At 41.5% G+C, this 27,950-nt stretch overlaps 1 protein-coding gene across 1 annotated transcript; it reads right to left on the minus strand.

Moving 5' to 3' along the window:
* Positions 1–633: 633 nt before the first annotated feature.
* eif2ak4 (eukaryotic translation initiation factor 2 alpha kinase 4) lies at positions 634–27,513 on the minus strand. Its single transcript, XM_044375061.1, has 39 exons — positions 27,097–27,513; positions 26,855–26,970; positions 24,500–24,602; positions 24,224–24,397; positions 23,724–23,804; positions 23,445–23,593; positions 23,254–23,354; positions 23,004–23,161; positions 22,311–22,849; positions 18,593–18,708; positions 17,420–17,574; positions 16,869–17,317; positions 16,716–16,788; positions 16,540–16,629; positions 16,333–16,455; positions 16,001–16,105; positions 15,717–15,780; positions 15,534–15,613; positions 15,260–15,361; positions 15,111–15,161; positions 14,754–14,990; positions 14,164–14,239; positions 13,727–13,848; positions 13,404–13,453; positions 12,704–12,872; positions 11,987–12,103; positions 11,770–11,835; positions 11,481–11,651; positions 11,220–11,354; positions 10,851–10,958; positions 10,321–10,449; positions 7,307–7,393; positions 6,984–7,093; positions 6,835–6,893; positions 6,253–6,356; positions 5,682–5,750; positions 4,731–4,775; positions 3,661–3,776; positions 634–1,084 (listed from the first exon to the last, which is right to left on the minus strand). Exons 1-39 carry the CDS (start codon positions 27,223–27,225, stop codon positions 1,027–1,029), a joined length of 4,986 nt encoding a protein of 1,661 aa, XP_044230996.1. The 5' UTR covers positions 27,226–27,513; the 3' UTR covers positions 634–1,026.
* Positions 27,514–27,950: the final 437 nt, after the last annotated feature.

The following is a 27,950-nucleotide window of genomic DNA, read 5'->3' on the forward strand; positions in this document are numbered from 1 at the left end:
TGCAAGCTCATGCACATCTGGTCTTTGACTTCTGCTCCAAATGGGAGATTTGTCTTCTCTTAGTTCCTTTAAATCTGATTGTTTTCTCTTGCTTACCATGGTTGTTCTCTTATCTCGGTAGCACAAACAGATGTTTAGTGGTGGTGGGTTGTTTCTGAGGGGGGTTCTCTGAGATCTGAGTACTTGCGAAGAGCAAGTAGACTTTCTCATCTATCCAAAGGCCTAATAAAACACCGGAAAACACAAAGTCATGCAAGCCAGACCTGGAAACCTGGATAATCCTCGGTGCAGACTGTGCTGTTGTTTTGACTTGTCCGTCAAAGCTTGCTCATAAACTTCAAGGTGAGGAAGCCTCTCCGGAAGGATCAATAAAGCAAACATTAGGGTCAGTTTCCCAGGCCTTAATACATCAAAAACTGCATTACAAACTTCAGACTGCCAAAACTTGCTCCATTCAAGATATTTATAAAATTTACCAGTCTCAAACTTAACTGACTGAATCCATCAAATGAGTTGTTTTAGTTGTGTAAGTTTTAGCTTACGAGGTGATATTCAATATCCAGATAGTTAATCATCAGGGTCCTCGGGTGGGGGGGGGGGTTCACACTTACACTTAAAACACATCACAGCATGTGGGGAAAAAGTGATTTATTCCTACTTTCTGTCCCATTGATAGTTAGAAATGTAACATTATTGTATTCATGACACATAGTTATCAATAAAAAGCCCTTTCTCTCTCAAATTCTACAGTTCTATTAAGGCAATGAAGTCCAACAAACCTACTTTTGTTGAGGGGGGACCACAAAACACTGGAAATGATGGAGTTTGGGTAAAAGAGCTGAGTTACCATTAAACATGGTAAAGAAAAAGACTTGTGTCTTTGGGGTTCACATTCTAAACAAAAAACGGTATGAATCTGTCAATCTTCAGGCAGATTCTTAAGTCCAGGATGGAAACAGTATCTGAGAGTTTACTGAGCCTGAAGCAAAACGGGATATTTCCAAGGTCCGTGGAACACCTTGGTTTTCATAGAAGGATCTTGTAGTAGTCGTCCTTGTAGCTGTATAAGACCACCACAGCCACCCTGTAAGAGGACAACATTTGTCAATCATATGATTTCAAAGAATATTAAAAACAAAAAAATGTTATGGAGGACATCCAAATAGGACATATCAAAATCAGGACAATGAAATTCAGCCGAGAGGGTTTCCAAAATCTTACATTTCTCTAGATTAAGAGGTCCTGTTGAAATACCAGAGATTTAAACTCAGCCAAAATGAAAGTTTTGGCTGAAAGCAAAGCTCAGTGACTGCAAAGCCCTTGGGAAAAGTTTAGTTTATGGTTGTGCTGCAGCAAGTTGACTGCTGCATGAGCCCACTCATCTGGCCTCAGCTGCTTGTGCCTCACATTCAATGAAAACAACAAAACAAACATAAAAACACCCCCTGAATACTTTCATTGTTGCCTCTGTGAGGCTCATTTATCAGTTAAGACTTTTTCCCCTAAATGGCAAATCAAACACACAGCAGAGACAGGAAATTAAAACCAACTGCTCTGGTGAGGCAGACGGGAAGCCAGAAAGAGTGGCTTTGATTTTTTTCTTTTTCTTTTTTTGTTACGATCTCATTCATGAAAGAGAAAATCCACTGAATCCCTGACAGAGCTGATCTCTACGGGTATTCACTAGCGTCACAACAGGAGGATTTAGCCTGGGCTTTGAAAAAATGTTCTGCTGGGGAGTTTGGGAATAATAACCACTTCATCCACAACCTCAGTAATGGATGAAGTTAACCCGCCCCATGCGCTGCAGTCTCAGTGTCAATCAACTGGGGTGTTAAGAGCCAGACATCAGAAGACCAAACAAGGCAAATCCTTCTCCAGATTTCACCTCAGGAAATGGGATCAGCTGAGGATTTGATGTTCTCCAAGGCAGTAGTTATCCGTCTAATAGCTCCCTTTGAAGGACTGACTGTCACTGTTACACCTGGAGTGTGTGGGCTTGGTGGAAGCTTTGGGGTGGCAGCTGCCCGTAAAAGGAAGTCTGCCTTCTTTGCCGTTATTTAAGTGGTCTTAATTGTATTCCACTGTTTGCCTCAGGTTTCATTTTTAATAAAAATTACTAGTCAATAGAGGATGGAAACATGTGGGAGTGAGCAGAGAGGTGAAGCCGTGGGGGGCTCATCTTCCACGAGTGCTCCTGCTGAGATGAGGCGTCTACAACTGTTTGTTCGGAAAATGTCTGTACTGTATCAAGTTCCTGTTGTTTTTTTACTTTTGAGGGGGAAAAGTTCAATAAAAAAACATGTTGACACTAAAGACAAAGCTGTGCATGTGAAAAGAGTCTTTTAAAACTAAAGATTTTTGACTGTTTTAGAAGTGACACGGATATACACTTTTGGATTTCCACTTTTTTAGATCTTTGTTACATCCCTAAAATCTTTTCAATTGTAAAATTCAAGTATTATTTATTCAAATAGTTTCTTTCTTTCATAAAATCCGGTAGGCTAGAGAGAAGAGTGGTGTGATCAGGCTGTTTACTGTGACAGCTGATTGACAGGATGATACATCGGGTCTAATTGACTAAAAATTCTGATTGTTAAAAATACTACTGTATCGTCACCATAGCAACAAACTACATCTTGACATTTTTGCCAGTGCACTCAACATGTCATTAATGACACTTGTAAACGTTTATTTAGTAAATTTGACTGCAGTTTTTAGGCACACTGTTGGCATGGCTTTAGAGATGGCAGTATCAGCCAGTCCACTCTGGTCTGAAAGACCCAGAGATGGATTTCCATGAAATTTTGTACATATTCATGGTTCCCAGGGAATTGCTGGTGATCCAGTGACTATTCACTGAAGCGCCATCATAAAGTTGGCATTTTGAGTTTTTAGTGAAATGTCTTGACAGCTATTGGGACAGATATCCATGGTGTCCAGAGAATGTAACTTTGTAAGATCTCCTGACTCTTCCACCAGCGCCACCATGAGACCATCAAAGTTTTCACGTATCCAGTGAAATATCTCAGCATCTACCAACAGACATTCAGGATATGAAGACAATTAATAGTAATCGACTTTGGTGATTCCCTGACTTTTCCTCTAGTGCCACCATGAGGATGTCTCCACAACTATTGGATGGATTGTGGTTCAGACATTCATGCCCCCCTAAGGATTAATTGTAATTAATTTGGTGATCCTCAGACTTTTCATCTAAGCCCACCATCAAGTCAAAATTATATTATTATATTTGTCCAATAATTTAGGTTAGTCACCAAACTAGTGACAGCCTCAGCTGTGCTTAACATTTAGTGGTAATTTGCTAATGTTAGCAAGCTAACACACTAAACTAAGATGATGGGCACGATAAACATTATACCTGCTTAACAGCAGCATGTTAGCATTGTCACTGTGAGCATGTTAGCATACTGATGTTAGAATTCAGCTCAAAGCACCACTGTGCCTAAATACAGTCTCAAAGAGCTTGTAGCACAGCTGTCAACCCTTAGTTTTGTTAGACTATTAACAATATATGATAGCTAGCTGGGCTTGGCATGAAACATTTTTTTTTGCTTTGATAACAACAACAAAAGAAACTCAACAGTTTAGGGCTACAGAAACATGTGGAAAAGCCCCCAATCACACACCCCAATGCACCTTTTTGCAATTTTGAAATGGTGGATCTCATCGCAGATGGACTTCAGGTAGCGTTGCTTGGGGAGACGAGACAGCAGAGTCTTCACACTGCTGTTGAACTGCTCCTCACAATCAAACTGGGGAGAGAGATAAAGAGCAAGTTAAAGCAAGAGGATGGGAAAAGAGTCAAGGCGACGTGACAAAATGTTACAAATACATAGACCACATACTGTACTGGACTTCAAACAAAGCCTGGTGCAGTTTAGTTTTATCATGTCAGAAATTGTGGAGCCTGTTTTCTTGTTATTTTCTTCAGAATTAAAAAGTAGAAGGCCTTTTGAAAGAATGAATGGGGTTTTTCATCTTCAGACTAAAGAGTATATTTTTGCATGTCAAGTGTAGCGGGGCAGTGACGTTTAAAAGCTACACTGGGTTTATAGATTTCCTTTGTTCCTTGTGTGACTCGGGGTAATTTGCCATATTTAAAACAGGCCTTTCCTGCTCGCCTGGCTTAGACACTGAGTATTGTCATGCGTTTTATATACTAAGTGTGTTTTCTTTGACACATGTGCTGCAAGGAGCTGGCTGTATAGGTGGCCCGTTCAATTATGTAGTGGAGGCTTTTGCTTATATAACAGTGGTGTTAAGAGCATTTTTCTTCCCTCGTCATATTTCTTAACACAATACAATTAAACTTTTTTTTTTTTTTTTTTAAACCTCAGCTCTCGGGAACAAGGGTTTTTATGAGCCGAGTTTCGCTCAGGAGTTTGGAATGTGAATATTAACACCTCTTAAGTATGCGTTTTGTTAACGTTAGTGCGTGCCGTTCTGTATGTGTGAGCCCTATTAAAGGAGTGTAAGTTAGAATCTTGTAGCAAGTCTCGCTGGCTGTGGAAAAAAGCAGGGGTGTTCCCTCACTCCACGCCTCATCAGACAGGACTGTGAGGAAGGAGACGGGATCCCCTCTTCCTGTCTGGGATATTGACCTCTATTGGCCGTTCTTTCCACTCCTCCCTCCCTTGCGCCCTTCACTAGGATGTAGCCTCTTATTAACTCTACAATGTTCTTGATAAAGCCAGTAAGGAACCAACCTCCAGAGTTAGGAAGTTGATCAATGTTTCCTTCTGCAGGTCCACCTGCGGGGATAAAAAAAAAACAAAGCAGGGTTACACAAAAACACAATGGGGCCTTGATCTGACAAGAAAGATTCTTCACAAACTGTTCATAACGTACTGTATTACACATTTTGTGCTGTAAAATACAGCAGTCATAACCTAGCTAAAAAGTATCATCAAATGTACTGTTCCACTTGCTGTCCAACAGGTTACATAATTTTTTACACAAGGTAATCCAGCCAATTCTTAACATCAGAAAAATTACCAAGAATTCCACTTTCACCAGGCTTGAAAGCACTCCATGTCCCTTTCACAGGAAGAAGCTAATGGCCTCCTGGGTTTATCATTGGAAAATGAGTAGCTGTAGTCTGACTGATAGACAAGAAGGCTGCTGACATGCAACGACGAAGACTTACAGGCCTGTAAAACTGCTTACCGGAATCAAGGTGATTATGCATGTTATGTTTCAATAAGTCGTATTCACTCTGGCGATGCTGATACAATCCAGACCCCAACAGGAATGACAAATGTATTTGGAATATGCAGCGACATGGTAAATAGGACAAGCAGGGGTGATTTACTTTGAGAATATCTGGCCATAAATCTACAACGTAACCAAAAATAAACTCAATATGGAAGCCATTTACATCCCCTGAAATGACACGCTGGCTGCCTTCTGTTTAGTGTTCATTGTTCTGTAGCGGCTGGAATGGATTCACAGCCATCGTACCTCCAGCAGGGGATTTTAGCACAAGGCAAATCACTATAAAAGGGTTGCTCCCTGTGATGTTTACTGTTTTAGCTATCAGAAGGCCTTTACTAGCTCCACGATTTCACACATGAATTCAAGCGATAAGGTGGGAGAGCGAAAAAGGGGGAGTGAGATCTGGGAGGAGGGATGAAGGGGTAAACAAACAAATTACTTACCGCCAGAACCTCGATGTCATTGCTCTTGTTCTGCAAATTGCTGCCGAGATTCTGTAATCTGGTTTGGATCTGAAAGACAGAGAGAGAGAGAGAGAGAGAGAGAGAGAGAGAGAGAGAGAGTGAGTGAGTGAAAGAAATAAAGAAAAGGATTGGAAGAAAATAATAATTGTTGCCATGATCAAAATGAAGAAAAAAAAAATCTCCACATGCAATTGTTTTATAAGCAGACCAGTAGCCTGTTGTACAGTTACAGGCATTTACAAGAGAAGACAGTGACGTAGAGACGACTTCAGCAAACAATCACTGGGGGAAAGAAACATGTTTGCTTTTGGTTTGGGTCAATAGTTTAAAAAGGGCTAAGACCTGGTATTGACTTGGGTGTGACCCTGTTTGACTTTCGAATGCATGAACACGGTTTATCATAGAACTGCAGGATGTCACCATCAATTTCTAAGTCCTGTAATACTGACCCTGAATAGACAGACAATTTTTATTGATAGAATTTTTTCTACAATTTGTGTGTGCATGTGTGTGTGTGTGTGTGTGTATACTGTCTGTGTAATAAACTGACCTGGGTCTCATAGCGTCGTCTTGCGCTGGCAGAAACCTTTTCCATGCTGATGACATTCACATTCATGTTTATGGTGCCGCTGCTCCCATGCTGCTCTGATGAGCCTGCAGACATAAAAGGACCATTTCCACATTTTATCCACGAGCCTTTTTTACATTTCCAATGTCCGACAGCATATCACACCTCAAAGTGACACTTGCACATTCCCATGAGATGACAGTGAAAAGTGCCCTCGCTGAACTGTCATTCAGTTTAATTAGAGCGGTTTGTTGGCTCCCTCTGTGTGTGTGTGTGCCAGAAGTGGTGTGAAATTTAACACTTGAGATGATTATTCTGTTGCACTAATTGTACATCACTCTGGATAACAAATCAGTTAAATGCCATGTAACACTAGGATCAGTCACACTTTGCAGATTCTATCACAAGATTATGTCTCATAATTGAACAGTTTTACTGCATATGCCTTGGTGGAGTCAAAGCACAACTGTATGAAAACAGAGGTGCAACTGTTTAATGCGGTGAGACTTACAAACAGACAGTATACACTGTACATAGGTCATCAGACTGGACTGAACACAGTACCTGTGGTGTTGAGCAGTGATCCTTTGGGGTTCTGAAGAGACATGGTTTCAGATATTTCCCTGCAGGGGCACAAGGATAACTTTGTAATAACAACCACTTCACATCGTTAACGGACATCTGAGAGGCACATTAAACCAAAATTTCTTTACCTGATGTTTCTTTCCTCAAATTTGGTCCGACATTTCTGAATGATGTGGTCCACCAAGTCCGTCTCTGGAATCCGTTTCTCGGACTGTCTATCCTTCTCAAAGGATTTAACCTGAAAGTCAGAGAATGACTTAAACATGTGCTGCTATATAAAACCTTCCCATAATTCCTTCTAATCAAAACAGTTTGGAACACGCTGTGATCTCCATTGCTACTCCCCAGTGTTATTTGTTGTAAAATATGGTCTAGGCCAAGTGTATGTAAATTGGATTTCAGATATATGCTGCACAATACTTTGCTTTGCTGCACTGTAAGGCTGGGTTACCTTCACATAGTTGCCCTCCTTGTCAGATACCAGGGCCATGCAGGTGATGCCGGCCAACCTGCAGTGGTCCAACAACGTCTCCTGAGACTGGAATGACAAAAAGCTAAATTACTCAGATACACTTTGACTGGTAGTTTAAGTAAGTTGAACTAGGCATCCATTAAAAAAATGACTACAACTACAAACACTCATTTTCAGAACATGCGACACACATGAACCGCTGACTGCTAGGTCTCTGTTGCACTGGATTGATGGTGAACTTTCCACAGATTTCAGCGGTGGGGTTTCAGGATGTTTATATCAATTACTTACTAAAAGAATCACTAGCCAAATTTGACAACATTACAGGAATTTCGTAATTAAAACGTTACAGTTACCCAGTTCACACTGTGACTGATGTGGTTGCTGAAACTATGTGGCTCATTCTGGGGCAACACTAGATTCGTGACCGCAAGAATTCCTCTGCAGCAGCAGTCAGTCAGTTTAAGTGGAGTTTTGCTTGGAACGAGAAGAGTGTGCGCTACGCCGGCACTTATGACTGAAACCTATGTGTATTCAGGTACTGCATTCAACCATGATAGCGTGTATATATGCATATGTGTGTGTGTCAACCCAATTTAGTTTCATTGAGCTAACACTGTTGCAAACAAACAAACCCTTAAGTGTACCGCAAGCGTGTGTATGTATGTCACTTTGTCTCGCCATCATGCAAACTTCCTCTTCTTTTGCAACTTTCTCATTGACAGAACAAATCAAGTCAAAGGTAAGCAATCGCCTGGAGGCAGATGGGCAACTCTGGGCCATATGCCTTCGCATGTGGAAGGGGTTTGCCATATTTGGCTAATAAAAGCTTAAAGAGTGGAACTGTCTCCTCCTGAGGATGAATTAAAGCTGCAGATTTAGACTGTTAAGAGGCCAGCATGTGAAAGGTGTTAACAAAAGTCTAGTGACGGAGAGCGAAGGGTGAGAAGATCTGAATAAGGTGTTTCTCAGCATCTCGCCACTTGTCAGAGCATCGGCACGCATACATAATCAACAAAAACACACACAAACACACTTGACAATTTGGAATGTATTCCACTTGTTTCCAGCCAAACCCAAACTTTCCTAATTGCTTCTAAGGGGAAATAAAGATGGCCAATTACCTATTTCCTCTGCTAGTACAAAAGACAATGAAGACCATTAAAACATAACAATAGGTTATAAACAATAAAGGAGAAAAAAACAAAACACGAGGAGCATTAAAATGTGGATACAGTGCTGTGCCAGGGAGGGCGTTTACACCAAAACACAAACACAGGGCTGAGATGGGTTTGTCACATAAACATGAAGAATGTGACAGAGGCATGACATCAGGAGTTTTGGACCAGAAGATAAATAACTTCACTGTGAGGGGACAGGTCTCAGCTTGGATGTTGTCCAATCACAGTTACAGTTTTCTCTAACAAGAGCTTATCAAAAAAACTACTGGAAACATGTGTAACAGATGACTCTATTGACTCTATTGTATCGTCTCTATATGTCGAGTAAACCTCTCTCATAAGCACCACAAAGCTCAGCTCATTCTCTGGGATGTTTACTATTTCTGATCCTGTTATGATAAGTCTGTAACTGACAGATAAGGGGCATTTTCCAAACGGGTGGGGGAGGAACGTAAGTCAGTTGTTGCCCTCTGTAGGACGGATGAGGTTACAACAAGACATGAAGTACAGGAAATCACCCATTTTACACAATTGCTGATTCACTTTGTCTATTTAAGGATCTACAAACAAATGTGGTCGAGAGTTTAGACGCACAACAACATGAGGGTTGAAGTCCAAAACGGATCAGTGGATGAAAACAAACTCAAATAAATTCATCGGCCTGCTTAAACTTCTACATGTGCTGTGTTGTTCTCAAATTTCTTCCTATCTTAGGTCCGGAAGCAACAGAAAGGGAGTGACTTACTGAGGAGTGGACTCTGCTTCCTTTAGCTAAGATATATTTAGGCTTGGGTCTTAACTCTTCTGAGTACTTGTTATGCTTTTTTTTTTTACATTTGCAATGATGCTTTCTTGGCTTTGAAGGGGGTTTTTTTTGTAATCAGTGTAACTGCCTGGTAAAATCAAGATTGAATATAAATAAAGACCTAGTTACCCACAAATGTAGCACCATTTATGTTCTTGGACAAAAATATTAAAAACTTATGAGATGCTTTCAAGCCTTTGTGGCATACTTGGTTCTCTTGATGAACTTCATACATATAAAAAAAAAAAAAAAGTCATGACAGTCATTTATAACATGCAGGTGTGTATGATCATATGTGTATAATCTCAAATTTCCACTGAAAACCAATTTCAACAGTTAATGTTCTGTTTCAACTGCCAGATCACAACTGAAAACCCAATTTAAAGGTGACATATTATACACATTTCCAGTTTCATATTTGTATTCTGGGGTTTTACTGGAATATCTTTGCATGATTCACAGTTCAAAACTCCTTATTTATCTTATTCTGGCTCAGCCTCTGTCTGAAACAGGCCGTTTGTCTCTCGTGGTTCCTCAGGCTATGTAAACAAACAGTAGTAGTAGCATTTCACTTCTTTTTCTCTTTCTTTACTCGAAATGGAGACTTCTCAAATGCATCCATACATGTTCGAGCCGGAATCTGATCCGAAATATGGGAGTGGACAACATTAACAACATAGCGACACAGGCTATGGAACAGCAGGTCGTTTGTGGGCATGTGCAACCAATCTGATGTCATCACAAAGAGGAAGTAGAGGTAACTTTGCAAATGGAGCATTCAGATCAAACTGAAGCCTGAGCTTTTGACTTTCAAGAAGCATTTCACTTTGATCAACATAGAAGTCTGACATCATAACTGTATAAAAATAACAGAAAAACACAAAAAGCATGATATGTCCCCTTTAGATCAAGCCACTGGTTTCTGAGATTTCAAAAGTGATCCTTAAACCCCGGCCACAGTAAAAACATTCAGGTATAAATGCAACTCTATCAGGCAGGCTGCTGACCTGTGAGACATCATAAGCAATGTCTGCTGAGACGCCGTTGCTCCACAGCTTCTGGACGACAGTGATGGCCCTGGACATTGACGAATGCCCCACTGGGACCACCAGCACATCACAGGAGCTCACTGGTGGCTGATAGAAAGAGCAGAGATGATCAGACTATTTCTGCCCAGCAACAATGTGAAAAAAACATTAGTCGAACAATAAGAGATGCAAATAAATTTTTCCCTTGTACTGAATAATCACCTAATGTATCATTTCAAGGCTTCTGTCTATATTTAGACTTACATGAAGTGTTCTGGGCACATCATTTTGCATTATGAATCTAAAATATAGGAAATAATGCACCTCCAAAAATAACTGCATAGCATCAAGAGTCACAGTGATCATAGTTATTAACATGTTTCTAAAAGTGGCTGTGTGGCGGCTGACTACTGTAATAAGGCATCATTAAATATGAAAGTCTGTCTGCTGCTCCTTCATTACAATAATTAGGAATGTCAGATCCCAGTGTGTGTGTGTGTGTATCTCACTGGCTCCTCCATGCCGGCCATGGCAGCACAGACTTTGTCCAGAGCCACACTGGCCCCAATTGCAGAGGGGACTGGCACTGTGGAAGCTGGCCCTCGAAAATCCAAGATCTAGCAACACAGAGAAGAAACTACATAAAGGTACCATGACTGCATCACCAGCCATGCATCATATGGAATTAATGAAATACAGACAGGAGAGCTGGATTTGGGATGGAAAAAATGTGGTTCACATACTGGCATATGAGGAAGAAAATCTTGTGCCCACATTTTTAAAGTAACGGCTGCAGATTTTGTTCATGACTTCAACCAGTTTATTTATTGGTTTTTATATGTGGAATGAGAGGGATGAAGCTCTACAGTAAAACCCACCAAGTGATCGTAGCGTCCTCCAGCGGCCACGATATCCGGTACGGTTCGTTTGCGCTTCCTGATGAAGGCCACAAACTGAAAGATGACCCCGGAGTGGTGCTGCACCTTGTACACTAAACCTAAGTTGACCACCACCTAAAAAGAGGATACATCTGTATTAAAAAGGGGGAAAACATGCACAGATGCTCCACTTTTACCATTCATTTTACGAGGAAATGTTGACAGCTCTACATCATCATTGCTCTAGAGAATCCAAATCACCTGCAGTTTCACTCCTAGTCTGCGCAACAGCACCGTCAGCTCCTCCAGGTCCTTGAGACCCTGCTTGGCCAGCTGTGTGACGGCGGTCTTCTGTTTGGTGAGTGATGTCAGCAGTGGCGCCAAGTCCTGCAGATCCCCTTTCTGTTCTATGTACTTATATAATGTCTGCAACTGGATGCAAAAGAGGAGAGATCTTTATGTTTACAAGCGAGTACAAGTGTGCTGCTGCTGCTGCTGATGCAAGACTGATTATTTTTACAGAAGGTTCATACATCCAGTGGACACTTACACTGTTGGTTGACAGTGAAAAATTGCAGAACTTTGCCTCCACCTCACGTTTGGTCAGCTTTTCACTCTGGGGAGAATACAGAGCCAGAAAAGGCCATACAAATGTTATCTCTGCTATATTTGGGAATAAATCTTCTGTATATATTCATACCAGGATATACCAGCAACAGACACGCAATGTGGATAACATCTGTGATGCACATGTGACCTGCACTGACCATGGCGTCGCACAGTATGTTTGAGGCCTGGCTCAGTTTGTCCTCAGGGACTCCGCTGTGGAGCAGGATGGCCTTCAACAAGCTGGTGTGGTTCAGGTAAATGTTATAGTTCCTTTCCTGTGGTCGCAAAAAAAAAACACGCAAACACACCTTTAACCCTCTGGGCTGCAATTACAGTCAAAAGCAAGAGCACTACTGTACAATGAGTGCCTCAGTGAATAATGACTGTTGTGTCCGGCTGCCCTCTCATTCTGTCTGACTCACATATTCTTAAAAGCTTTCACACAAAGAGCTGGGTGGTGGAGAGGATCAGAAACAGGATCTATGAGGGATCAGGCACAGGCCAAACCCTAAGTTGACTGGGTTCATGCGACATGCAAGGAGAGCTGCGACTGGAGACTGACGCAGCACAGGGATGTGTGGACAGGAAATGGACTGTACCGGGAGGGAGGACAGGAAGTGGACAGAGCTGCACAAAACAGATTTACTATGTAAATAATAAATACCATGTAAATCTGTCAGGCTTACACATACTTTGGTATGTTAGGAATGTGAGTGGGAAGTAAAAGGGGAAAAACAACATCAGTACAGGTTGTGAAGACGGCATCCCGAGGAAAATAAAAGGACAATGAGGCCTCCGGCCCATCAACAGACTGTTCGGACTGAATGTGTCACTTCAGTGGATTATTTAAAATACAGGCAGTTTATGTGTGTAACCTGAAGTGCCGGGAATTCCTGGACTATTTCAGAGATGGTGTAAATGGTCTCAGCATCCGGGAGCAGACTGTTGGTGACGGGTGTGATGATGTCAAAGGCGCACTCCAGAAGCTCCCTTGGGTGCGCGCGATCCAGTTTCCTGGGTCGAAACACACGCTCGATGCTGTACCTTAGGAAAGATGAAGAGAGACATAGATACGCTCATCTTTGAGAGTACAAGCAGGAATGCTCGTGTGTGTTTATTGTCAATATGAATGTCAGTTTTCTCAAGAGATACAGAAAATTTATCTTTCTGCTGGTTCAGAAAGAGGACTGTACATACCATGATGGTCTTGGTATGTACTAAACGGTCCTAAATACACTCACACAACTGTAGCAAATTTACTTCACAGTGTTTATGTTCAAGATAGTCAAAACAGCACAGAGGTGATGAGTACTGTAGCTAATTTGACCAGCCTGCATAACGAGGAGAACTCCTTGTTTAACTTTCTCTAACATGAAGACAATGATGGAACACTGTGGCTCATCACCGAGTTCATGACTGAGCCTACATATGGAAAAAGTCTTTTAAGTAAAAAGAAAAACACACAGAAAGGTAATTTGAAAAACCATTTTGTACTTACAATGATCATTATTATTACTGGTGTATAATTTACAAAGGATTACTGGTGTAAAGATGTGTTAAATCTTTCAACTTTACCTCTTCAGATGTGTTATATTACTGCGAGCCACAAATCTTGCGAACGCCATCTAAAGTGAAGAGAGAGTTGAGACATTGGGTGCACTTGTATAATGATAGTGAAGTCAGTGCATACCAGCCTGTAATCAATCACAGTGTAGAAACAACCATTTAGTCCTCAGGGTTTCCTGAGGTAGCAGGATCTTAAGGCGGCTGCTGATTGCAGCCTCACACTATGTGTGTGTTTGCGTGTGCTGATGCAAATAGTTGTATAATTAGTGTTGGTGTGCAAGTGCGGACATGCACACCCATATGTGTTATGTGTGTGCGTGTGCTGTGCTCACGCGAAGGTCAAAGGGCAGTGTAACCAACATTCCGCTGTGATCCATGAAGCAGGCCGGCTCGCTGCCCTCATACAGCTTCCTGTTTCTGGGAAGGAGCAGCGGTGTCTGGAATCGCACCGCACCTGATGACAAACATCATGTATAACATCTGCATAAGATAACATAACCCTCACCCTGAAAGAACTGATGCATGTGAGCAGATACAAACTGAGTATAACCAAATAAGTACAGCTGGATATCATCAGCAGTGTGTACAAAAATAACACAAGCACCTGCACTGAGTCTGTGCCTCCCCAACAGTGAACTTATTGTTTAGCAGCCGCTCACTGAAGCAGATGTTGGGGTCCCTTAAAACGGTCTTGCGGCGTGTCAGAAGACCAAGTGGGATGCAGTGAAGAGTCACGTGCACACGCAATAAACAAGCGTAGTGTACTCACCATGCTTCTTGAAGATCCTGGTGATTGTTTCATACACATGCTGCTGCAATTTGGCACTGCTGAAGCTGAAGCTGCCCTGGAGGGAGACCAAACAAACAACCTCTGTTAGGGATCAGGAGACACCGGTTAAGCACCCTCAGGCCTTCTGCCGCTCTACATAGACCAGATGAGTGAAGTAGCCCATAAGAAACAGAGGGGTTGGTGCCGCCAATTATATGTCTGCAGTGACATCTAAAGGTAGAGAGGAGAATGATTTTCTAAGATTGGTACCCAATCGACGATAGAATTGAGATTATTGAGCCTCACAAAACATGTTGAGTTTGCGTTTTAACAAGAATTCATTTATTTTTCTTGTGCTCTCATGTTCTTGGGGTGCACCATACTTTTCTCATCAGAACAAATGAAGAAGATATTGCTGTGGCGGGCTCTCACCTGTGTTTGTAACATCAAAAGCACATTTAATAAATTAAATTCCAGTCAAATTCAAGTGTAACCCTACATTTTAAAGGACAATCACCTGACCATGGCTTCTGGTTTTGGGTCTGATATAGTATACAAGTATAGCAGAAGCAAGCAAGCAGAAGCCCTACCTTGTGTAGGTCTATGTCGTAGGTGAAATCTATGACCGGTGTAGTGTTCTGAGCAAACAGCTGGCCCACCATGGTGCGGTAAGCCTTGCCGTTGATATTGGCCATGGTGTGCTGCAGCACCTCATGCAGCTCTGACTCCTCCATCTGGGGTGGAGGCAGCAGTTCACTCTTCAGCAGCTCCTGGGCAGTGGGCCGCAGGGCAGGGTCATGAATCAGCAGCCACTCTATCACCTTCCTCTGAAATGAGTAACAGACACAAAGAAAAGACAATTTATCAGGTTTTTTATTGTTAGATTGTGGATTTATAACAAGAAGGAAGAACGTTGACAGCAAATGCTTTGCTACAGTCGTCCTTACCTGTGTTCCTTGCTCATACGCAGTAAAGTCCTCAGGGAAGCAGATGGGCTCCTGCAGCGTGAAATGAGGTAAGTAACAAACTAGTTTTAAAGCCCCTCACAACCAAAACTACTTAACATGTTTACTCCCAGTCCTGAACATGGACATACCACACGTAGCTGGCCTAGGACAGAGATGCGCTCGGACCCGGTGGTCATCGGCCGGTAGGACATCTCAAACAAGATGATGCCCAGACTAAACAGGTCAACTTTCTGAGGACAGACCAAGGAGAACGATGAATATGAGGCACTAAAAAAACTCACCCAAGAATTCAAACTTCAAACAAAAGTCACACAGAGTCAACTGCACAAGGTTTAATAATATTTGGCCAGATAACTCTATGGATAACAAGTGAGGCAGAGTAGAAAAAAACTGAAATCTTACTTGGTTGTAGGAGGCTTTGGTATTTCCTTGAACTTCTGGACTGACATAGAGGGCAGTACCAACCATGCCCGTCATGTTACCTGGCATTGACAGGGATGGAAAAGAACACAACGTGTCAGGGAGGTGCATGAATATTCGAAAAAACAGAGTTACACAGTGTGAATATATTTTAACTCTCTGCACCTGTTGGGTCCAGTTTGGGAATCGCTCCAGGGACGCTCTCCTCCACTTCAAATTTACCTGCAGCCTGAGAACAGTTTGTTCACAGATTCATAATATCTTGATTACTGGCTTCATACATCTTTATGTAGCTGCAAAAGCTACAGTTGAACAACTATTAAGCAAAGAAATAAGACACAGCTACGCAGTTTCAATACTTCACATAAAATCCTTTACATTAACACCACACCACAAGCAGCCTGCCAGCAGGGTGAAGCAGTTAACTGCTTGCTGACAGTAATGCATACCACATTAGCAGGATGGTCTGTAGCCAAGCCAAAGTCTCCAATCTTCACATGGTCCTGTGAGTCGAGGAAAATGTTGACAGGCTTCAAGTCCCTGTGAATCATCCCCTAAAGGAGAGGAGGAGGCATCTGCTCAGTTATGGGTGATTGAAAACATGGCCTCATTCCCATTAATGTTACTGCTATGCTATACAAAAAGCAATAGAAATTGAAGCATGAATAAAACATGGCTAAAACTGGTGATCCTTGCTGTTCTGGGATATTTCAGTAACAGATGGGTTTTTTTTTTTTAAAGGAGGGTGGAAACTGAAATACATAAACAGACAGATAAACACCTGCTCGTGGATGTAAGCAAGGCCGTCTAGGATTTCCCTGAAGAGCCTCCATAATCGATTCTGGTCCTGATGCAGGCCATGGTCTATTGTGTCTCTTAAAGTGCTCTTTTCACAGTATTCCATCTGTCAGGAACAGTAAATGTGTTAGACGAAAGGCAGTGACCTCTAGTGGTACAAATGGGGGATTGAGATGAAGATGAAGCTTACTTGTATGTACAAGTAATGTGCTATGAGGATTGGTCGTTCTGAGTCTGTGCTCTCTGTTGTGTCCGTCACCGGCCTTTTGATAGGCTCAACCTGCGGAAAGACACACAAGTCATTTGATACACTGAGCCAGACACTAACAAACAATTGGACAAATAATGAAGCAGAAATATTCAAACCTGTGACATCTCTTCTATGCTTTCATCGCCATTGTCAAAGATGATGTCACTCCTCGAGTCACTATCTGATGGCCTGAATGACAAAAAAAAGTGTCACGTATCAAGAGTTTGTGCAGTCTTACTTGAGTTACTGCACATTAAAAAAAGACTTACAGAAAAGAGGCACCAAACACATCTTCTTCATCATCATCATCATCCTCATCATCGTCCTCATCATCACTTGATTGGTGTCCACTACACTTGGCGCTGGAGGACCTCTCAATGGAGGTGGACCATTCCACTGAGCTAGACAGGGCCGGAGGCGGCGCCATGGCCTCCACGTTGTCGAGGAGGCCCAGTTCGTTGAGGCGCTGAGGAGGATCTCTGCCCCGAGGCGGCTTGTCGGCTGTGCTTTGAGTCTCTGAGCTGTCTGTATTGCTGAGCACCCCTGCAGAGGAGATCTCATTGCGCTCGATCCACGCGTTATAGTAGCGCACGATATTCTCATGGTTGAGGCGCGAGAGCAGTGTCACCTCGCCTTTGATCCGTCTGAACTGCTTACTGGCTGGGTTGACCTGGATGCGCTTCACAGCATAGTAGCAACCATCTAGTTTGTTCTGAACCTGGAGATGAAAGAGAGGGAAACGTGTAAGAGACATACAAGCACAAGGAGCTAGGTTGTGATTTCTATGTGTTAAAAAAAAAAACACAAATACAATGCATACCTTAATCACAGCACCAAAGGCTCCTTTCCCCAGAAGCTGGAGTTCCTCAAACTCATCTAAGTAGCGAGAAAACTGTCTCTGCACCCCGGAGCTGAACGGAGCACTTAGGATGTGGCTTCTTGGGATGACCGAAGATGCAAAATCCTCAGCAAGATCTGAGAGAGGACAAAAAGTATGAGACGCTACTGTGGACTGGCTTAGAGGGGATTTTTACCTGGAACATCTCATAAGATCTCTCTCATTTATCTATTTTCTCACTGCTTTGTAGAACAATATGACATTACAGATTTGGGGATGGTACCATCTCCTTCACTGTAATTGTCTATGTACTTTTATATGATTGTTAATTGCATATCTTCAGATTTTGGACAGTTGTTTGGGCTTAATAAGCAATTTAAAGACATCACCTTGGACTCCGAGAAATTGTGAAATATAGATATTTTTTTGACATTTTGAACATCAAATGATTAATAGAAAGATGTTTTTGTAGAAACCTCTACCTCACATCTTAGTTTGATGACTCAATTATAGGATATGTAGAGTACTTTAAGTCCCCCTCCACTCAAAAATGTGTTTTTCTTCTTGTTCCTACAGTTGGATGTTTGAGCTTCTCTGTGCAGAATGATGTATGTACAGAGTTTGATACTAGAAGACTGTTTTCACATTCATCTGCTGATAGTGGAAATTTTCTCTGTGCTCCCTAAAAATCCGATTTTAAGCAGCGTAGGCCTACGAGCATGATTTGTGACATCACAAATAGTCTGGAAGCCAATTCTGGTCCAATATGTTACTTACAGAAGTGTGATGTGGAAACTTGAAGCCTCCATTGCACAAACTCTGAGAACAAACTTTACAGTGAAGTAGGAGACATCTCGTCTCCACCAGTTCAACCTCCGAAATGAACATTATTTGCATATTTCTAGATTCTGGATTTTTTAATGTGGGAAAAGGAACAGATGTCATTTTAGAGATAATTTAAGATAGTTTAACTTTTTTGTGTAATAACCATATCAGTCACAAATTACTATTGAAAGTAGAGTATTTTATATACATCTTAAAACATGTCTGGAGGGGATCTATCAGTGGTTTTGCTGTGCTGGATTTTCAAAGGTGTTTCTAATATTTTGTCCACCTTCATTTATATATGGTATACTGTATGTAGGTGTGTATCACCTTCTGGGCTGGCATCCGGGTACTGTGGCAGGTTTTTAGGTGATGGAGGCTTGAGGAAGGAGTGGTCCAAGAGCTGCTGTGTTGTCCAGCGTTCAACATCATTCAGGCATACACACCTACAACACACAACACACAACAGATGGTTCCACTGTAGATTAATCTCTGACAATGAGCTAGAACAATCTAGTCTATTGTGTAAATCGACATTGTGCTAGTGGTCTGCTGACAACAAAAAGCAGACTTATAGAGAGCAAAGAAAAGGTCTGAATAATCGATATTTACCCACCAATGTAGTTAGTTGGAAATCTTTGTTAGAATGGAGTTCATGTATATTAACAACTTAATCTGACAACCACATTTACTGCACTGCCAAATCATTTAAAACTGTCAGAAATACAAGCAGACAGCCTATAAAACATCATGTCCTAAAGGAACCACCAGTGTTTTTGCATGTTTAGCCAATTTACTACAAAGCACATATGCTTAACATTAGTTAGCACTTCTTTATTGAATATGATCAATCTGTCTTTAGTAACAGGCTATGTATCAGAGTCCTTTAAAGTAGCTGTAATTAAACCTCTTCTTAAAAAGCCTAATTCAGGCGTTTTAGCCAACTATAGACCTATATCTAACCTTCCCTTTCTCTCTAAGATCCTTGAGAAAACAGTCGCCAATCAGTTGTGTGACTTTCTACATAACAATAGTTCATTTGAGGATTTCCAGTCAGGATTTAGAGCGCATCACAGCACAGAGACAGCACTGGTGAAGGTTACAAATGACCTCCTAACTGCATCAGACAAAGGACTTCTCTCTGTACTTGTCTTGCTAGATCTTTGTGCTGCATTCGACACAACTGATCATCACATCCTATTACAGAGACTGGAACATTTAATTGGCATTAAAGGAACTGCATTAAGCTGGTTTGAGTCAGCGGGTAGTTCCGGGTCTGAAAAGGGAAGCCAATGCACAAGTGCCTTAAACCTGCCTGGTCATCAGGGGGGTGACTACACTGGCTCCAAAAAGAAGTCCAATTGTATAGAAGTCTATGGGGAAATGACCCTACTTCTCACTTGATTTATTACCTCAATAAAGTTTCACAATGAGTTTATGTTCTCAATCGCTAGTTTCAAGTCTTCTTCAATACAGCATAATGTTCATTTTGTAAATTATGGTCCCATTTAATTTAAATTTGACGATAAAGCAGGGTATGCTTTAGGGCTTGGCTACATTGTGATTGACAAGTTGCTACCATGGCAACAACATTGGTTAGGTAATGTAAACATGGCGGAACACCAGATTCACAGAGTACAGGTGTAGCTCTAGTCGCCGCTATTTCAGTGTGTTTTAAGTTCATGAAAGTTAATAGTAACATTTTGGTCTCCTAAAAAAGTCTTGTTCAGCATTTGGTTGTACTAAATGACCCTCTATGGAGTCAAATGTTCAGTTTTTCCAGTAAGTACATTTTGTTTTAATGGTTTTAAGCCTGTTTTTCACTAGCACAATTTAGCATTAGCATTATCACAATTGACCATAGACTGCAAATGCACCATGCTAACCATGCTAGCAGCTAGCATTAGGGTTAGCTCCACTCTCTCATCCAAATATGCCAAACATGAGGCTTCAAAATATAAATCCACAAACCAATAGGTAACGTCACGATGGCTACATCCATTATTTTTATCTACATACAGTCTATGGTTTAAGTCCTATTTATCAGATCAATTTCAGTTTGTACATGTTAACAATGAATCCTCCATGCACACAAAAGTTAGACATGGAGTTCCACGAGGTTCTGTGCTTGGACCAATAGTATTCACCTTATATATGCTTCCTTTAGGCAATATTACTAGGAAACACTCCATATTTTCACTGTTATGCAGACAACACCCAATTATATTTATTGATGCAGCCAGATGAAACCAATCGGTTAACCAAACTAAGGACATAAAGACCTGGATGACCTGCAATCTTCTGCTACTAAACTCAGACAAAACTGAAGTTATTGTGCTTGGCCCTAAACACCTTAGAAACACATCATCTAATGATATAGCTACTCTAGATGGAATTACCCTGGCCTCCAGCACCACCGTAAGGAATGTGGGAGTTACCTTTGATCAGGATATGTCCTTCAACTCCCACATAAAATAAATTTCAAGGATTGCTTTTTTTATCTACGTAACATTGCAAAAATCAGGCAAATCCTGTCTCAAAAAGATGCTAGTCCACCCATTTGCTACTTGTACACTGGATTATTGCAATTCCTTATCAGGCTGCCCCAACAAGTCTCTAAAGACTCTCCAGCTGTTCCAGAATGCTGCTACACATGTACTGACAAAAAATAGAAAAAGAGATGATATTTCTTTTTAGCTTCCCTGCACTGGCTCCCTGTGAAAATCAGAATAGAATTTAAAATCCTTCTCCTCACCTATATATGATCAGGCACCATCATATCTTGAAGAGCTCAGAGAACCCTATTACCCAATTAGAACACTGTGCTCCCAGAATGCAGGCTTACTTGTGGTTCCTAGCGTCTCTAAAAGTAGAATGGGAGGCAGAGCCTTAAGCTATCAGGCTCCTCTCCTGTGGAACCATCTTCCAGTTTGGGTCCGGGAGGCAGACACCCTCTCTAAGTTTAAGAGTGGACTAAAAATGTTCCTTTTTAATAAAGCTTACAGTTAGGGCCGGCCCAGGCAGGCGTTGAACCAACATCTAGTTATGCTACTATAGGCCTAGACTGCTGGGGGACTTCCCATGATGCACTGAGCTCCTCTCTCCTCTTCCCCCTCTCCATCTGTACACATTCATGTACCATTAATACATGTTACTAACATGGCATCCTCCCCGTAGTTTTGATATTTCTCATCTCGCAGGAGAATTTCAGCTGCAGACCGACTGCTGCCCAGCTTGACGCCCACCACTGCTGCTATCTTTACTCATTTTTGCCCACTGCTACCTCTAATATTAGTCATATTTCTATTATTATTATTGTTGTTATTGTTATTATTGTTGTTGCTGTGCTTCTCTGTATCTCTCTCCCCTCTTCCCCCTCTCTCAACCTGGTCAAGACAGATGGCTGTTCACCGGGAGCCCAGTTCTGTTCGAAGTCTCTTCCCACTAAACAAAGTTTTTCCTTGCTGCTGTTGCAAAGTGCTTGCTCATGGGGGAATGTTGGGTCTCTGTAAATTAAAGAGTACGGTCTAGACCTCCTGTATGTGAAAAGTGCCCTGCGATAACTTCTGTTGTGATTTGGCAATAAATAAATAAAACTGACTTGACTTGACATTACTGCCAACCACTTTCCAAGGCATAGTGTTCTAGAGTTTTGAATGTGTTTTTTTTCTTTCCAGGCAGTCAATGGTTTTCATTCATTTCTGTACAGTATAAAAATCTGTTTGGAGATATATGAAACTCACTTGAGTTTCCTGTTTTTCAATGAACTTCACATCTGCACATACACTTACATTACTATGTAACAACATAACTTTGTCAAGCAGCAGTGATGTCCGCGTCAAATCTTTAAAAATCTATTTTTTAGAATGTAGTGAAATTAAAAGAAACCAATGCCAGAATACCAGAAACATTCCGTAAAACGAACATCTAAAACACTCCATATTTTAGGAAAATGATCATTGTTAAAGTATACATGATTTGTAGTGATATGTGTGAAAACATTGGTATGGTCCTGTAAGTAGCTTGTGACGTATAAATTCATACATACTTGTGGAGAAAGTCCTGGAAGTCAGCAGGCAGGCTTGTTGGCACCGTCACTGGATACTCCTTCACCTCATTGCCCTGACTGAGAGCCAGCAGCATCAGCCCCAGGTTCCAAACGTCCCCTTTTTTGCCCGTTTTGGTTGGCATCAGAGTATCCTCAGAGAAACGCACGTGGGCCTGCTCAAAAATGTCTTCTTTGCAGATATCAGCAAATCTCTTTGACAAGCTGTAATCAGTCAGACGAACGTTCCCCTCGGAGTCCACCAGCACGCTGGAGGCACTCAGCTGTTTGTGGACCACGGAGTTGGAGTGAAGGTAGTCAAGAACAGCCAGAAGCTGCGCCGTGTAATGGCAGAGTTTATCCAAAGGGACAGCAGTGTGGCTGATTAGGCTTTGGTTCAAATTGATCCCGGCCACATGTTCCACCAGCAAGTTAACCACAAGGCAGTCCTCCTTCTCATTGGAACTCAGTGCCGTGTAATGCACCAAGTTTGGGTGCTCCAGTCGCAAAAGGGAGTTGAACTCATTTTCTGCCCCATGGATCTACACAGGAATTCAATTGCAAGAAGTACTTTTAACCAAGAATATTGGACATGGCTTTCATAAGTATGAAATCAGAATTTACTGCTCTTTAAAATAAATAAATAAAGTCTTAATAATAATAATAATAATAATAATTGCTTCCTTCTCTACTTGCCTGCTTTTTACAGTTCTCAATCTTTCCTTTCTCCTGGCTGGTGAAGAACTTGCCCATCTTCTTGTTCCAGTGCAGCGACCACTCATAGATCACAGCAAATTCTCCTGAGTTTGCCTCAAATCCATAATAAACATTGCGGCTGAGCTTCTCGCTTACACCTGTCAGAATCATGAACACAGACAAAAAATGTACATACAGCTTACTAAGGCCCAGTTTGGACCCAACAAGCATTGTCTCAAGAAATTCTCACCTAAGCTTTTCCCTCTGTGGACAACAAGTTCTCCAAAAGTGCTGCTGCTGAAGTGAAGAATCTCTTGTGAGCGTTGATTGTCTTCATTAACCGTGTCTCGTCTGGTGAAAGAAAAAACGCTGAAAGCATTATTACTTCATCTCTTTAACATGAGAGGCATCTTACTGTTAGTGAAACAGTGTGTTGTGTACCTGTGGCGTGTATTCGAGGTAGTCCGACGGCGGTTACCAACTCCCTTCTTGGCTTCTGTTGGTTCAGGTGTAGCTACACCCGGGCTGGGTGGGCTCTTTCCTAACACGGAGCTAGAACAGATTGGTTGCTCCATACTCTCAAGTCGCTCCTGCAAGTATTAGCATCACACAAAAGGTACATTACAACACAATTTTTTTCTGCATGGTATATATAATATACATTATGCAAGTTTTACTGCTTTTGTATAGAGGTGAGTAGAAATAGTGTGGCTCAAGCACCTGTTTGGCGATTTCCTTTTTTCTCTTTTCCTCTCGTTTCTCCTCCTCTCTTCTTTGGATTTCAGCCATGATTTCTTTTTCCTACAAGGATGAAAATATCTGTCATCTTTTTCTTCTACAACTGCCGTCAGTAGTTCAGTTATTTGAGGAAAAATGAACAGGGTACATGATTTGTCATATCCTCAGTATTTACAAATTTAGGCGAGTAGATAAGTCATTTCTCTCTCTCTTAGTTCTTGGAGAAAAAAGCACTTTGTAACAAAAGTATTTTAATCTGTATTTTTGTTTGAGATTTGATAAACTAAATTGTAGAATGTCTGGTGACTTGACTATATATAAATCCATTACTCAATAATTAGATGATAAGATATTTTATTGCTCCCACAAGAGGAAATTGAAAGTTATTTGTTCATTGTGGAAGGCCCTGCCAAATCACAATTACATAACCACACAACAGCCCCTGATAATCCAATGAATGGCTTTTTGTCTCTCTTTCTAACCATCTCCTCTTCCTGCTTGCGCCGTTGGTCCATCCTCTGCTGCTCCTCCAGGTCTCGTTTCTCCTGTTGTTTCCGCTGGTTCTTCAGCATCTCCTCATGGAAAGAGCGTGACGGAGGCTTGTTGTGCTCACTCAAGAAGCCCTGGATATGGTCTGCTAGCTCGTAAATCATCACCTAGGTGGAGAGGCATGTGCGCAAGTTAACAGAAGTCTGTGTAAAATGTTGTGTGTGTTTCTTTGCATGTGTGTGTGTGTGTGTGTGTGTGTACACCCTCACCTCTCCACACCGCACCTCTGCCAGCTTGGTGAGTTCATTCCGAAGGTTCTGGAGGTTTTCGTTTGAGAGACCTTTGGCATTCTTCAGCTCCAGCTCTGGAGGCCTGTCAGTGCCCAAAGATATTAGGTTACCAAGCACGAATAAACACTGAGGTGACATTTAGAGCTCCACACTGGATCTCTGTACTGATTGTGCCTGGATTACCATCAGGCACGTGGGGCAGTGTCCCTAGGGCCCTAAAAAGCCAAAACATCTTTCCAGTGATTTTCTAATCATGTGGGCTCATGCGGATAATTCAGAATGTACCGTTTTCAGGCTGTAAACAGATTACAAAATCATTTAATTGAAAAATCTCAGTATTCATTTAGTTGTGTGACAGAGCTTTTGTGCATTCTTGACTCATTTTCTTAAAGCTGTACTGTACTGTATATAATGTGTTTCTGCAAGTTGTACAAAATGTGCTACTGGTTATATATTAGATCCAAAGTTTGGGAACAAACTGTTGTGGGAACAATTCAGTCAAATCTCTAAAATCTTGAAAATTAAACAATGTTTGTAATATAAGTAATATGATATGGAGTTCTTACTGAGCTTGGTGGTACAGAGTGGAAATGCAGCTAACTGACAGTAAGACAGGTGGAGGTTTGGGGCAGTTGGGACCCATTAAAAGTACATTTTTGACTGGATCATTTATACAAGAACTTTGCCTGCATAAAATAATCTAATGGTGGAAAAATTCCACCATGTTGTTGAAAGAAAACAACATTATGAGGCTGACCAGACATTCAATGCCAGCTTTCAGTACTTTCAGACAGTTGTTAATTATTGTCGCTACAGACTTATTTCAATCACAACCAGAAAAGTAGCCCAACTCTAAGACACTTGACTGTCTGAAATATTTATCACCTTTTCCTTTTTCTCATGACATTTTTATGGGTTTTGCCAATTGGTAGATTAGGTTAGATTATTATATTAGATTACACTTTATTGAAAGATTCTTTTGAAGTCTTATGTCACAAGACAACTCTGTTTTACATATACAAGGGTTTTGTTGTTGTTGTTGTTGTTGTTGTTTTAAAAAAAGGGGGTTTATGTTTCTGGTGTAAGTGTGAACTCTGGAAACTATAACTGTGAATGATTTCATATTCATAGATTCTCATTCATAGAAAGGCTTTTATTTAATTGTTACCACACTGTTTTATTTCCAACATGTCTTATTTATTTTATTACTACTGTTAACTTACTTAAAGATCACCTCCAGACATGTATTAAAACATATGAAAAGACTCTTTTTGGAACAATACAGAGTCTATGAATATGCAAATATATTTCATTTTAAAAGTTTACTACTTCACATAAGGTGTCTCCTCCTTCACTGTAAAGTCCATTCTCAGTGTTTGTGCAGTGGAAGCTTCAAGTGTCCACATCACAGTTGTGTAAATTGAATACTGGACCAGGATTGGCTCCAAACTACTTGTGATGTCACAAATCACTTTCATAGGCCCCAGGCCCCCAGGAAGTGCACCAGGCTTTGAAGCCAATTTGACATTGTGGCCAAACCGTGTAATTACAACTTCTGGGTCCAACAGGGGCCTAAAAAGCATTTTTCCTGCACAAAATCATGGGAAAATGAACAGCTGTAAAACAGTGGATACATTTTTCTGAGCATCACAACCTGCGCAAAATGACTCATTTCACTATCAGAATTTGGTCCATTCAGTTCGATAACAGTTGGAAAGTCTAGAAGAGCCGCATGATTGCATTATTTTATCCCAATTCAAGTTAGCGGAGGGCTAAACCAGAAGTTAGCCAGCTCGGCCAGCAGAAGTCTCTGGTGCGCATGCATTTGGGAGGCAGGATTAAAGGAAACTAGTGCGCTTGCTCGATGGGCCCCACAACACAGAAGATCATGCAGAAGCTGTGCGTAAGATCCAGGTAATTTTATACCCGGAGGAATAACTTTTTTGGCTTCCTGCAACACTGAGCAACTTTCATAGGAATGAACTGGCCCCACCAACAACACTGTATCCAGTTCTCTTAATACATCCATGGTAGGCCCGCCCCTTAAAATCTGATTTTTAATGAGCACAGAGAAACTTTCCACTTTCAGCAGATGAATGTGAAAACAGACTTTCAGTGTCAAACTCTGCACAAACATCATTCTGCACTGTGAAGCTCAAACATCCAACTGAAGGAACAAGAAGAAAAAGATATTTTCGAGTGGAGGGGGCCTTTAAATGTGTTAACCATGTGAAGCACTTTGTAACTTCGTTTTGAAAAGTGTTGTATAAATAAAGTTCACTATTATTATCTTCATGCTTGAGAGATGCAGTGACAACACAGGTAAGTACTCACACGTCCGGGTATGTGGGTGGGCATTTGACCTGCAAGTCCACAGTGGCGTAGCACTCCTGACCATTGCTCAGCCCGTTGGGTCGCAGGCAGAGGTGCACCTCTGGAGGCCTTTTAACCTGAAAAGAGCAGATCATTCCTCGATTTGGTTGGGGTGATCACTTCGGCTTATTCCAGGTAATATTAGTGATAACTTTTACCGTTACCCATCATTAGCTCACTCTGCTAACAAAACACCCAGCTACCTTCCACGGATCCTTATTCCTGAGATCCTGGAAATCATCTCCAAAGATAGATGCCAGAGCCTCTAGTTCATTTTCCTGCTGGACTGCGTAGTCGTCTGTCCCATCTGTTGGAGTGTGCTGACTGCTCATTCTTCTGCCTGGCTTCTACATGGCAGTCCCCCTCTGCTGTCACGCTCACAGCAGCGTCAGGCGAGAAGGAGGAAAAGGATCCGGTCTGCTCAGCACGCTGGTCCGCCGCCGCCCACTCCGCTGCTCGGTCTGTTTGTAAACTCAAACTTGAGCAGATATAGAGTTCACTGCGGTCAACTACTCAGTATTCACTAACTTATCACACACATACGGCCATGCACGCAACATACGACCACAACAATCTGTAACTCGCGCATGGCTGTTTCGAGCTGCGTCGCAGGTGAAACGTCATCACGTTGCGTTCACAAAAATGGCCTCAAGAGGGCAGTAAGTATACTAAATTGATGTTAAGAGAAGACAGTTTTCATTTGGACATGTTGCATTAAAAGTAGCACTTCAACACCATAACCAGTGGATAATAACTAAATACATTTTCTCAAGTACTGTACTTAAATACAGTTTTGAGGTACTTGTACTTAACTTGAGTATTTCCATTTGATGCTACTTTATACTTCCACTCTACTACATTTCAGAGGGAAATATTGTACTTTCTACTACACTACATTTATTAGACAGATTTAGTTAATTTTCATATGAAGATTTGACACAATGGATAATATAAGCTTTTAAAATACAACACATAGTTAAAGTTCTTCTTTTCTCTCCCATTAATCATCTCTCGAGCCCTCAGATTTATCTGGTGACCCTTTGGAGGGGTCCGATCC

This window comes from Thunnus albacares, chromosome 15 (genome assembly GCF_914725855.1).
Source record: "Thunnus albacares chromosome 15, fThuAlb1.1, whole genome shotgun sequence".
NCBI classification, from domain to species: domain Eukaryota; kingdom Metazoa; phylum Chordata; class Actinopteri; order Scombriformes; family Scombridae; genus Thunnus; species Thunnus albacares.